The 12,785-nt window shown below is 40.8% G+C and overlaps 2 protein-coding genes across 15 annotated transcripts in view; one reads left to right on the forward strand and one right to left on the reverse strand.

Moving 5' to 3' along the window:
- LOC105195108 (CREB-regulated transcription coactivator 1) overlaps positions 1–12,785 on the reverse strand; it is a 35,840-nt gene that overhangs the window by 19,263 nt on the left and 3,792 nt on the right. Inside the window, exon 1 of one of the 13 annotated variants that reach the window (XM_039449901.1) lies at positions 6,968–8,333. The exons of the other annotated variants lie outside the window; for them this stretch is intronic. The gene's annotated coding sequence lies outside the window, so the exon portion shown is untranslated. Of the gene's footprint in view, positions 1–6,967; positions 8,334–12,785 lie in introns of those variants that run through there. 13 annotated transcript variants of the gene reach the window in all.
- LOC105195107 (general odorant-binding protein 69a-like) lies at positions 8,485–10,047 on the forward strand. Of its 2 annotated transcripts, NM_001304593.1 has the most exons (6): positions 8,558–8,639; positions 8,857–8,941; positions 9,145–9,233; positions 9,308–9,410; positions 9,507–9,571; positions 9,772–10,047. In NM_001304593.1, exons 1-6 carry the CDS (start codon positions 8,580–8,582, stop codon positions 9,787–9,789), a joined length of 420 nt encoding a protein of 139 aa, NP_001291522.1. In that variant the 5' UTR covers positions 8,558–8,579; the 3' UTR covers positions 9,790–10,047. The 2 variants fall into 2 exon arrangements, with proteins under 2 accessions (XP_025989240.1, NP_001291522.1); XM_026133455.2 differs by lacking the exon at positions 9,772–10,047 and having other exon boundaries at positions 8,485–8,639; positions 9,507–9,716.

Here is a 12,785-nt window from a genome sequence, read left to right on the forward strand (position 1 = left end):
CCATGTACAAATATACACCACAAGCAACGAACTTAAATCAATATAGCTTACAACGTTGATCAAGTTAGATTAAATTTCGAGAGAGCTTTCCTACGAGAGGAGACGTATATCGTCAAAAAAATCCCCCTTTTAATTTCCCATAAGAAAATAAGCACCGGACTAACGGGGATGAAACGATCTCGTGGGATTTTGAGCTTCCTGTCTGCGGTGAGATTGCGAATTCAATAAAGAAATCTCTATCTCCTCCCGCTGCGTTGGTTACCATGTGTTGGATGAACGTGGGTCGCACGGCTATTACCTAATATCTGTTGAATTATGCGATAAACACGGAACGTCTCTCCCACGATTATATGGACGTTCCGTGAACGATGTTGAACGACCGCGCGTGTCGTTCGCTCGTTAATCACTATATCAGTTTCGAGAGGCAGTTTCGACATTACACTTTAAGTGAATGCTCGAACAAAACATTGACGTGACACAACACTTTGTTTGAAATCAAATTGTCGCTATGAGATTAGAAATCCAACGTAACGGAACACCATCCTGCTAATTTAATTTCTATATCCCTTTCAAATGAAAGGCGATCGTAGACTGTAGCATTTTAAAAAGCGTTTACGATCGCGTCTCGTTCGTTAAACGAAACCTTTGATTCTTAGTCGCCGTAGAGAGTAGACGTAGCGATATTTATATGCGACGCAACAGTTCCACGTAGTTGGAATCGCCGGTGACGTAACGATTTAACCACGCGCGCAAGCACGCGTGTGATAACTCCCGCGATAGGTTTTATCGAAGCGTATTTTGAGGAAGCTAGCGCCGCGATGCAAGTTTTAACGACCGGATCATCACTACGCTACGTTACCCCATTTGCATAATGTAATATGCAGAACGTATCGGCGCGGCGCGGCGCGGCGCGGCGTCTGGTATAGTGACGATGCAAGAATAGCTGCATCGCGACTTTTTTTACGTCGCATGTACAAGCGGCGCGCACACACACGCGTATATATACACGCATGTACACACAGACGTGACGCGTGCACGTGTCCGGGATATTCGTCGCGTCCGCGCGTATCATGATAGCGTAGATGTTAACATATTCCGCGCTTCGTAGTGGACGCTCTCGCTCCGGCCACGCCGGGCTTTATATAAAGCCTTTGTTAGGGTAAAACCCCGTCCAGAAATTATAAATAACGATGTTATAAGCAGCCACAAAATGCTATTAACTTGTATGATTTATGACGACGATCGTGTCGCGACGCGAATCGATAGCTCCTTAGCTACTATTTTAATAGACCTAATAAACAAAAAGCTTCTTTGTTCCGTTAATTCTCGAAAGGGAGAATATATATCAGTATATATCGGAAGTCTCTTTTTGTTTCTCCTCTATCCTCTCGTGAGATGCGCGAGGGAAATCTCTGATACGGCGAAGAACGACGACGCTGGATAAATGCGAGTACCAAACGCATCGAATCTCGGAAGCTTCCCGGGAAAGAAGTGAAACTTTATTAATTATATCGAAAATCTGGAAATGAAGTGGTAACTCCACGCGGGTCGACGTCTCCATTCACAACTTTCCCAATGTCAGGGCCGTGGGCGTCGCACGAGACGGCGGCGACCGGCGCGCGGCGCGACGCGGCGCGACGCGGCGCATCGACCAAGCGAGCCGCGCTCGTTGAAGAAACATACCTTCAATTAGCGTCAACGCTAATAAAAGGCACGTCCTCGTCGTCATATTCGCGCCCAAAAGTTAAACTTAATAAAGAGGATAATCAACCCGCCTCCACACGTGAGTCGAATCCACTTGACTCCTTCTCCTCTCGACGCGGACGTAGGAAATTGTAACAGGCGACGTTACACGCTCTTCTCTCATTGAATATTTCAGAACGTATTTCCCGATTATAAAATACATTGGCAGTCTAGTTTAGAAACAAAATGACCCATTTGAAGACAATGTGAGGCAGCGACTAAAGTCATTTCCGACAATTTTCATGTGTCTTCATACATTCCTCCCTCTCTCAATAATTTTCAATAGATAAGAGAACGCTCGTCGTCGCAAACCGTTCGCGGGGTGCCGACGATCGAAATGACAGCAACTCTCGGACTTTTCTTACCTGCCACCTCCTGACACGAGGCCAATATTAATCTCGCGAGAGCAACGTGTGACGGATGCGAGGCACATTGAGGGTTACAAGGCTGCGATCGATGTTACATACATCGCGTCGCGTCGCGTCGCGTCGCGTCGCGTCGTCGCCAGCCGATTCTCTCGTCTGTGTTTCACGTCTCGCCACGAGAGAAGGCCAGAATGTAATTACTCCGCTATCCATATTCAAGAATGAGATTACCGGCAGAACGAGCCTGTCAAAGTAGAGCCTGTCATGGCACACACGGCACGTTGCGCCAGCAACGTGTCGTTATTCATCCGATCGCCTCGCGATCTGCAGAGAACGCGCATGTACCATCCCAAATTTAAATTTATTCCGATCCTACCTTGTGATACGAAAATATTGAAAGACACGAGAGACAAAGAGACAAAGAAAGAAAGAGAGAGAGAGAGATTTCGTCCGTTTGCCGAATAATAATAAGAGCTAAAAATATTTTGCAGATTTTTGCAAAACCTCCGAAAAGATATAGTTCTCGCTTATCTCATTCGCATGAAAATGCCCTGATCTCGGATCTGTCGGATCTCTCGGCCAAAGTAAAACAAGTTTTCAACGCGAAACCTCGCGACTTTCTACCAACTATTTATATCCTTTAGTAGTTTTATTATAACGACTTTCTATTAATCATTCGCATCTTATGCTTGCAACTGTATCGCTCGCTATCTTTTCTTTCGACGAAAAATACTACATGAATATTTAAGAAGAAATATATTTTAAAACGTGTTTTATGGATTTAACATCTTATTTAAATTTATGCAGATTATTATAAAATTAATCGTTATTAATTCGTAAAGTTCTACACTGCAAATAATCCAACAAGATTTGTGATTAGTTTAGTCTTTACATTTAAACTTTGACGAAAGAGCGAATGAAATCGTGCGAGCGCAGCTTTAATCGGAAAATTGTGTCTCTGTGTTTTCAGAACAACCTTTCAAGCTCTTGGATGCAATAATCTGATAAGTTTTAACCGTTTTCGAAGGTTGCGCACGCGTCAATACGCGTGGTTTATGCCCGAATGAAGGGAAAAAGCGAAATACGAGGGAAAATCTTGGGTCTGTACAAACAGATTCACGGTATAATTACTCTCATCGAAAAATTAGCATCCTAATACTAAGTATTGATTTTACGCGCAAAAATAATAAGCACTCGCATAGTTATGAAACAAAAGATTTATATTGACGTTGAGAAACATTTTTGCTTCGGAGTAGCTTATTTTTTCTTCCGACTTGAATGAACTTTAATTTGGACTTGAGCTACGATAGTCTGCTATTAAATATTCATTCCGGTTTATGTCCTTCGACTTTCACAGATGATATTCAAGGACACCGTGGTCGATCGAACGCCGATGACACTTTCCAGGTTGTAATTTTATCTTCATTTGACCTCTTATGCAAGTCGACCGTCCGATGTCGGATCGCTAACGGTGCAGTGGAATGAGAAATTATGGAGCGAAGCAGTCCCTCGCGCGGATCACACGCCGTGTAAGGATTTTCTCAACGAGAAAATCAAAGACCCTAAGTATTATTGGATAATATTACGTAACGCGCGCGCGAGATAATCAAACTTTTGGCAGAATTATGTTAAAACTGGATTTCAACTTTGGAAATGTTTCTGCTAAAAATGCAAAACAGGATTTAAGCTTGAATATAAATTGGCGACACCAACTTACGCGGAATATTAATCGAACGCTCGGTTATCGTCATGATTAATGCAAGCTACATTAAGAAGGCAGACAACGAGAGAGAGAGAGAGAGAGAGAGACAAATGATAAAATTTTTCGTTAATGAAAGACGGAGAAGAGCTTAATGGTAAGTCAGACCAAGTTAGACCAAGTATTTTTGTGCAGCCAGCGAAACGGGGACGCGTGCAAGACACGTATTATGAATGGGGCGAGAAATACGGAACATGTTGAAAAGGTCGGAAACCGATCGTCGCGGAAGAAGCTTCCCTTTACTACCTCCCTCTCCTCCTCCTACTCGCAGTAGTTCTCTGCTCCAGCCACCTAGGTCCCTACCCTTGCCTTCCGATGACAACTTTGCTCCACCCACACACATATATACACACACACACACATACACACACGTGTCGTCGTCACGACGCTTCGCCGCCGTCTGCCGACTCCCGACGGCGATGACCCACTTCGACGACGAGGATACTCATCGCCATTCAAGACTGCCGGTTGATAAGAAAGAAACAGGACGCAGATCGTATCTCTTTGACCGAATTCGCACGTCGCAATTGCGTCCGTTTTTTCGCAAACGAAGCGCGAAAGAATGATTCCGCCCAATCTCGGGATATCCTAGCGAGGAATCGATCTACATGCGATGCGTCTTGTCTGAATTCATAAACCGTCATCGCGAATAAAGCAAGAGACGTGAGGAGTCTGTAGCGAAGGGAAAGGAAGGGTCTTAAAGGGTATTGCTTCATTAGTATAAGCCTCGGATGTAATCCCCGGGAATCTCGATGCGAAACGAGCGTTAGCCTCGATTGCCGTGTTGTGAGCTGCTGCAACGGGCGGATCAAGGGCTGGGGATTCTGCTTTACAAACGATAGTAAAGAGACGGTAGAGCGCTACCGCGTGTCTCTCTGTGTGTGTATGTGTATGTGTGAGAAACAGCAAAATTTCGCGGCACAAGAGCCGCAAAAGATGCGCGCGACACGCGACAATCGAAGCTGGGTGCAGCTGCGGTCGCAGCAGCAACACACGGCCATAACAATCGGCGCGGCGCGCCGGGAACGAATGAAACTCGGCGAGTACCTGCACGAGTAACGCGATCAATATTCCGTATGCGAGTGCACACTTGCCCCCGAAGCACGTGTACGCGCGGTGGCGGCGTTTGTTTTCTGCTGTGCTCCCGGAGCTTGCGTGGTTACTACGTCGGAGGAATATCCTTTCTCATTCTCTCTCATTCTCGCTGCAGAAGCAGACTCGTCGGAAGAGTGTGAAGGGAGCTTCATCTCCGCTTCCTCTCCGCTTCCTCTCCTTCTGTCGTTGAAAAGGTGCAAAGTTACTTAGCGAATAGTGACCGACTTTTCAACTTTTAAATTTAATTCTTTTTAGCGCAAAATCATTTTTTTCTTTTTCCCTTCCAGTTAATGCTACTATTTTTGGCCAGTTTTTCCGTTTCACTGTTTCTTTTAAAATCACGATAGCTTTAGCATAGGGATGTAGCTCCGAAACAAAGTGAACGAGTCACGGCGCGCAGCGCGCGGCGCGCGGCGATATTATTCCGAGGCTGTTATTTATATTATCCCGAGAATGAAGGCTCGTACGCACGCCTTATCGCCCACGGGACTGCCATTCAATTAGATTGCGCCGACAGAGATCGGAGCGCAAGGCTAAGCCCGAGGCTCTCGTCGCGCGTCGCGTTGCGTTGCGTCGCGTCGCGTCGCGTCGTGGCGCGGCGACATGAACGGCGCGGTGGATAGGTGCGCCACGGCACGTGCGCAGGAGCAGAAATCCGCCGGAAATTCGATCGATTCGCGTGAGCGCGAGAAAGTTGGACGAGAAGACGACGCCGAATGCAATCGTGACGACGCGGACGGGAGGCCTCGAGAGGCGCAACGGCGAATGATCGAACGGCGGGGTAAGAGCCCGGGTGGGATCTCTTGACCCCGATCGCGCGTTTCCAAGGAAAGGTAGACCGTCCGCCGTGAGATAAAACCACCTCGCGGTGCATTTCCTTGCTGCGCGATCGAAACCTGACCTTGACTGTCCTGGTAGCAATGTACCCGGGCCTTTATGCTAATCGCGAACGATTCTTTCTACACACGAGATCCTCGATATTATCGCGATCGAAGGAGGTAAACAGGGACCGTTCTGTTGAGATTGGCTTTACCAAACGCCTCGCTCAACTCGTATCATCGTTCTCGTCGTTGAAAAAATATTCTTTGCTCGATTTAACAATTTTTCTCTTATTTTTATACTAGTCTCTTTTATAGTTGTCTGAGGCAATTATGTTAGCTCTACTTTTTAAGATTTAAGACTTTGAGCACCAACAACACGTACACTATGGATATGTTAAATTATAACGATGTAATTGTTGAATACATCAAATAAAACAATCTGCATACATTGTTATTGTCCAGATTGTTTATTAAAAAAAATATATTCTTAATTTAAAAGGATAGTCTAGAAAAGAATCTTGCAAAGGTATAGTCCTCTTATTTGGAGAGTACAATTTTTTCGGTGGTGGACTACCTCACGTAGACTTGAGATAATCGGATATTAGAAACGTATGCCGGACAATTTGTCGCAGTTTGCAACCAACTAGTAATAGAAAGTTGGGCGGGATATAAGCGGTACATAGGACTCGTTTTACCCTCAAACCAAGCGCGTATCAAGGTCGTTAGTATATTAATAAGTACGAAGCTTTCCGTGGCATTGTGATACTCGTAGACTAAACACAATCATTTCCCATTGTCCTGTGAGATCGATCAATTTCTCGCGGTGCTATAAGACAGCTCACAAAGTATCACTTATTCAGGAAACTTGCAAGGTCTGTCAGTACGAGGAAACACGACTTTACATTGTTCCAAATTACATACAATTTTGCGATACGTTGTGTAAGTTTCAACTAAAATACTAAAGAAGTTCGACCGTCTACGTTCGAATTACATAGAATTTCGTGATACGTCATCTAAGTTTCACCTAAAACGTTCAAGAAAATTGATTCGACAGAATGCTCACAGATCTTATTACTGATATCCACGAAAAAAAAAATTGTTTAACTACTTTCTTGCGCATCGTATTGTTTCACTTGCTCAATTTGTTTTTCTCTTTGATAATGTTACAATTCTTTAATACGTACGTGCCTCGAAATGTATCAACTCTCTAAACACACAATAGAATTACGCTGCAAAGGTAATCTGATTAATTTTCAATGATTGCAAATGCATAGATCGAAAATGTCGCTTCTCATAATAGAAGGTCAATCAGGCGAGTTCGTCGTTTCGACTCAAAGCGGCTTAAAATTGTCTTTTGCTCTCGTCTCGCAAAGACCTTACGCGCAAAAATCGATAATAACACGCGGTGTGACGCGGTATCGATATTACATTTCGTTCCACGATTTAATTGCTTCGTTATAGAGTGATACGTGATACGTGTTCTATGCGCGTGTACTGTAAACTGAAATACGAATTCCCCTTTGTTTATTACCTCCGGCAGCGTTACATATTGCAGCCTCCGTAAGCAAACAATTACATTCATTGACAAATTGCAGCAATCGTACAATACAAGTCTGATGTATAATCCCAAGTTATTACGGTGGTAATACGATCGGAAGTATCAAATTAGTGCATCACAAATACAAGTATAGTTAATGCAAGATCTTTCTTTTCATCTTTTTTTTTCTTTTACCTCGGATGTGAAGCGAATTAGTCAATTTTCAGTTATTAACGTACCTAGTGATTTCGTATCACGATGTTGACGATGATTCTTACAATTCAGCGGTAATTTAGTAATCGCTACATACATTGTGTCTTTTCTGATTACGACACTGTTTCGTGCAAGTGTCTTCCGCATTATCAGCAGATATATTTTGTTTAGGTATTTATAATTACATAAGAAAAAAAAATAGTTTGGTTGGAATTATGCTTTTAAGTGTATTATGAAAAATAATGACACTAGAGAGAAATATATTTTCCAAGTAACTTAACATTTGATAGGGTCGAACCCAAAGACGAATTAAATTGTTAAAAAATAAAATATCCAAAATTTGTAGTCTGTAATTAAGCTCGACAATAAATACGTCGGAATTGTAAACACTATAGGGTCGTGCGTTAAACCGAATAAGCGCCCGTCTCCGGCTTAGACTCAATGGAGTTAATTACGTATATTAAGAACTTCCCGTTATATTCAACTTAAAGTAAATATTTCAAGTGTAATTTTACAATTTCCATAAAAAATTAAAAATAAAGATCGACGGAATTATTTTCAACGAGCAGAGACCATGCTGCTTCTCTTCTTTCAATTATGATTTTGAAAATATGTTGTTTAATATATTAAACTAAAATTGTTCTTGGAACAATTGTCAAGTCACATTCGGCAGTGTCATCATTGGGTAAAAAATTCCTTTTCTAGCTTTTCCGGTTTGACGTCTCAATGAAATCGAAAAGTTCCATTGATTAAGCCACGAGCGTAGATATTTGAACAAATATACATACGCAGGATACACAGAAGGTCGCGGGCACACGTAATTGCGCGCTGCACGCTTCCGTTAAGAATCAAAAATTAGCTGGGATTTAACCGGCGACTTAACGATGAAGAGCCTCAATCAGTAAACGAAGGCTATAGCATTAGACCTCTGTCGAGCACGCCCACATCCCGTCGTCGCGGCGTTATAAAAACGGCGCGTAACCGGCGCGGATGGTACATTTTGCTGTAGATAAGTGACATATCAAAGTGCAAGCGAACGTACGACGATGCACGTGTCGGTGATTCTCGGCGTAGTGTTGCTACAGGCGATTTACGTGTCCGCCGCGGTAAGCCTATCTGCTTACTTTCGTTAAACTTTCGCGGTACAGATTCGCTCGATAGTCGGACGATAATCGGCACTGTACGCATTGTGATGTGCGATTCGCCTCATTCGCCGCGAGCGGTGCCGAATAGTAATAGTGCTAAAGTCCGACCCGCGAAAATACCTGTCGCTGCGACGCGCTCGTAATAAATTTTCATTTTGCGTAGCCACCCGACTGGAAGCCACCCGACTGGATACCCCCGGAAATGTTGGAGATGGTTCAAGGTGACAAGGAGCGATGCATGGCCGAACACGGAACGAGTCAAGGTGAGTCTCGCCGGTCTCGCGATTAATGTTACATTCGGCCGATAATCCCGCGCTACCCGCGCTTTGTAGCTCTACTCTCGCAATGAAGTTTAAAGCTTTAAACCATTTTGCTCGTTACGAAAGTCTTATTCTTTCTATCTACGTGTAACAAAATTCTCATCCCATCGCCCATTTATAACGGATATTTCAATGCCGCGATGCAGCGCTTATTGACGAAGTTAACGATGGGAAACTCTCGAATGACCGGTCTATCACGTGCTACATGAACTGCCTTCTCGACGCCTTCAGTTTGGTAATATTTTCATCATATTATTTCGCTCAACATGCACGTCGAATGCAAAACTGATCGATATATGCGTCGATTAGGTCGATGAAGACGGTAATTTGGAAGCTGAGATGCTGATAAGTGTTATCCCGGAAGAATTTCAAGAGATAGGTAACAAGATTTTGAACAAATGCGCCGTACAAGGTACGTTGTGAGCGAAATGTATTATACACAAAATTTTCAACTATTACTTCATTATTATTTCGTAAACTTTCCGCTCTGATCCGGTCGATGTTTTAGACGGCGCGGATAAATGCGAAAAGATCTACAATGTGGCGAAATGCGTCCAAGGAACAGTACCAGAGGTAAACAGACCCGTTATTTTAGTAGATCAATAATTCTGAGATCGTAGCTAAGAGTTTCATTCTGTAACAAGATTAGTTTCTTTTTTGCTTTACAAAATGCAATCAAAAAGATTACAATTTTATTAAATCAATACTACTCGGTAAAGTCTTTTCCACACTTGTTGTTCATTAATTAATACGTCTAAATATATTTGTTACAGCTGTGGTTTATGGTTTAATTCGACACACATGAGAGGAGAGTTTACTCCACAGTCACGTGCGACGATATTCTTCAATATATCTCAAAACGAAGTGAACGAAGTAAAACAATTCGCTCGCGGAGAAAAATATCAAGTTTCAAAGAAGTAGTCTAGGAATATGTAAATTTAAAAAAATATTGTTTGTGTAATAATAGTAGTAATCATTATGAACACGCCATGCAGCCTAACATGAATAAAATTGGTAGAATATGATGTTAAAATATTGGATAAGCTATAAATATTGTATTGAAACTAAATCATATCCGCATGTAGTAGCAAATTAAAAGGAGAACCGTCGAAATATCGATATATAATCACGAGCTATTTATGAGACACAATGTTGAATTAAACAATTTTTTATGACTTTATTTGCCTTTAATTCCAGTACCATTTAACTTTTTCAATTCGTTCGCAGACTCGCGTGTAAGATGAAGCGGAGTGTATCAATTAATTAAAAAAGATTCGTTATAAAGAGTAAATTACATAGCAAAAGTTAATTAGGTACGGCAGCTCTTCGAGAGAAAAGATTTATAAAAGAAAAGATCATGAAGTAAAATACCGAAGGAAACCTATAAAATTCATTGTTAAGACCTCGTTTGAACGAACCAGTGTAAGAACGAGGTAAATCCATAATTTGAAAGTCTATTTTAAAAACAAGTTTATATTTAAAATCAACTTTATAAATTACGAACTCTTACATCTACCATTCAATTCTTCAATTATGTACGAGGTAAGTTTCCTCATTCGACAAAGTATCATAATTTCGGCAATCATAGAGAGTTGATATTTTTATTTAACAGTCTACACAGAAGTAATGGTATATTAATAGTGTTAGCTAGTAGCAATCTAATCAAAAATAGTCGCATTAATTCTATAGCAGTATAAAACAAATGTGTCATGCTGCTCCTATTTTAATAAAATGTTATTTGTTTTATTAATACTGTTATTATATTAAAAAAAATTATGTTTAATTAGATTGCTAATGTTATTAATAAAACGTCGTTTCTTTTTAAGTATAAATTTAAAAATATTTTGCCTGTAAAAATAATTACTTGTTTACGTGCGGTGCACGTAATTACGGTTTTTAATCGTAAAATTTTCTATACTTATGATTTTGCGAAATGACGACCAGTACAGCAACAATGCGGAAAAAAGGTGTAATTTCATCATTGAATCTCTATCTGAAATGACATCGCGTAATTTTCTCAGTCCACCTGGGCATGAGAAAACTTCATCCAGGAAATTTAATTATCACTTCGGATAATGCATAGCTGTTAATGCATAAAGTACGTTTTGCTGTTAACTTTGAAACAATGTCAAGACTAAATAAAATTATTTTACAAAATTCTTCACACAATATTTTTTCAAAGCGTTCAGCTGAATTTGTCATATAAATCTTTAATTATTTTTAGTTTGCCTCATTAATTCATTACAAGTTACTGAGCTGATATTTGATATTTGACGATTAATTTACATTCGTTAAAACTTTTCAAAATTCCCGCTGTAAGGTCGTGATTTCATTGACTTAATCTACGTCATTCCGTAAATCCTTTGAGAAAAGATATTTGCATGAATATAATAGTAATTATGCATGAATAAGATCATTAATGACTGGAGCTTCGTCATATAAAAGTAAATTTTCTGTATGGAATTTGCGCCGCCGATCTGTGCAGCTTAATAAAATAGTTGTTCATTGTTAATTGAATATGCACGCTGCAAGAACAATGCAAACATGATACAAAGGTTACAGAGTTCAAAACGCACGATAAAACCTTCGTTCTTTTTAGCGTGTAACACGAGCGAAAAATGTATGCATCGTTTATCCTACATAACGTGATATCGCATGGTTGCATCAAATTAACCATATGATCCACGTTGTTAGAATTTTAATTATTTCGCAGTTCTATCTCGCTCGTCGCCGCCGCAGGATTCCAAATTAATTGCCACTAAAAATAACCGACTACATACACAACTACATTTATGATATCGAATGCAATTGAAACACATCTTTAATACGTGCTATTGCGTACGTGCCATGCAAGTCCATTGTTGTGCGGAGACATTGAAAAAAGAAAAAAGGATAAGACTACTACAAACGAAAAGAAAAATTACTACGATCGGTACCATCGGTTGACAACACAACTCTTACTGCGTCGTTCAGTGTGATGTGCACGTGAACGTTACAATATTTTCTATTTCATACGCATGAGTGAAATAAACAGCAAGACATTACACTGCATTATCCGAAATAAATTTCGTAATCACACCGAAACCTGGTGCGAAACAAAGCGAATCGTAAAATATCTGCAGTGCGGAACGACCCTTGGAAAGCACGGAGAAAAGTCTTTCATTTTGTGCCGACTTGAAAGAGGCTTGCGTTTAGAAAAAATTAGAATTAGAATTAGAATTAGAATTTCAATACGACAATAGGTCGTAAGTCTCATCGCGAAACGCATGATAAAGTTATTATTTGACTGAGAGAAAATAATTCCTTTTTAATAAATATTTATTCGAGAATAATACCACTGAAATATGTATTTACTTACGGTGCATAAATGTTTCGTTAGTGCTATTCGAATAGATATTTATTAAAATTTAGTAATTTTTCCCTCAGTGTAGAAAATAATAGATGATATTAGAAAGCAATTTGACGTAAAGAAGAATTTCTTTCAAAAATATTTTCAAAACCGATCAAAAACATTGCGTTCAACTAAAACGAATCGAGACCGAACTTTGTTGCACTTTGCACGTGACAATTTGAATCTTTGACTCCAAATAAGGCAAAGAGCCTGGCGGCGCATCAGCCTGGCAAAAATTGGCTCTTTCGATCGCCGAGATCTTTTCGATAAAACCTGAGCGTGCGTGAACGTAATTGGAAGAATTTTTCTCCGTGGAACGTGTTGTGTGTGGTGAGGGTCCAGAGGGTCCATAAGGGTGCAACGAAACGGAAACGTTCGGGAGATAACAAGCCGGGG

This window comes from Solenopsis invicta, chromosome 5 (assembly GCF_016802725.1).
Source record: "Solenopsis invicta isolate M01_SB chromosome 5, UNIL_Sinv_3.0, whole genome shotgun sequence".
In the NCBI taxonomy this organism is placed as follows: Eukaryota; Metazoa; Arthropoda; class Insecta; order Hymenoptera; family Formicidae; genus Solenopsis; species Solenopsis invicta.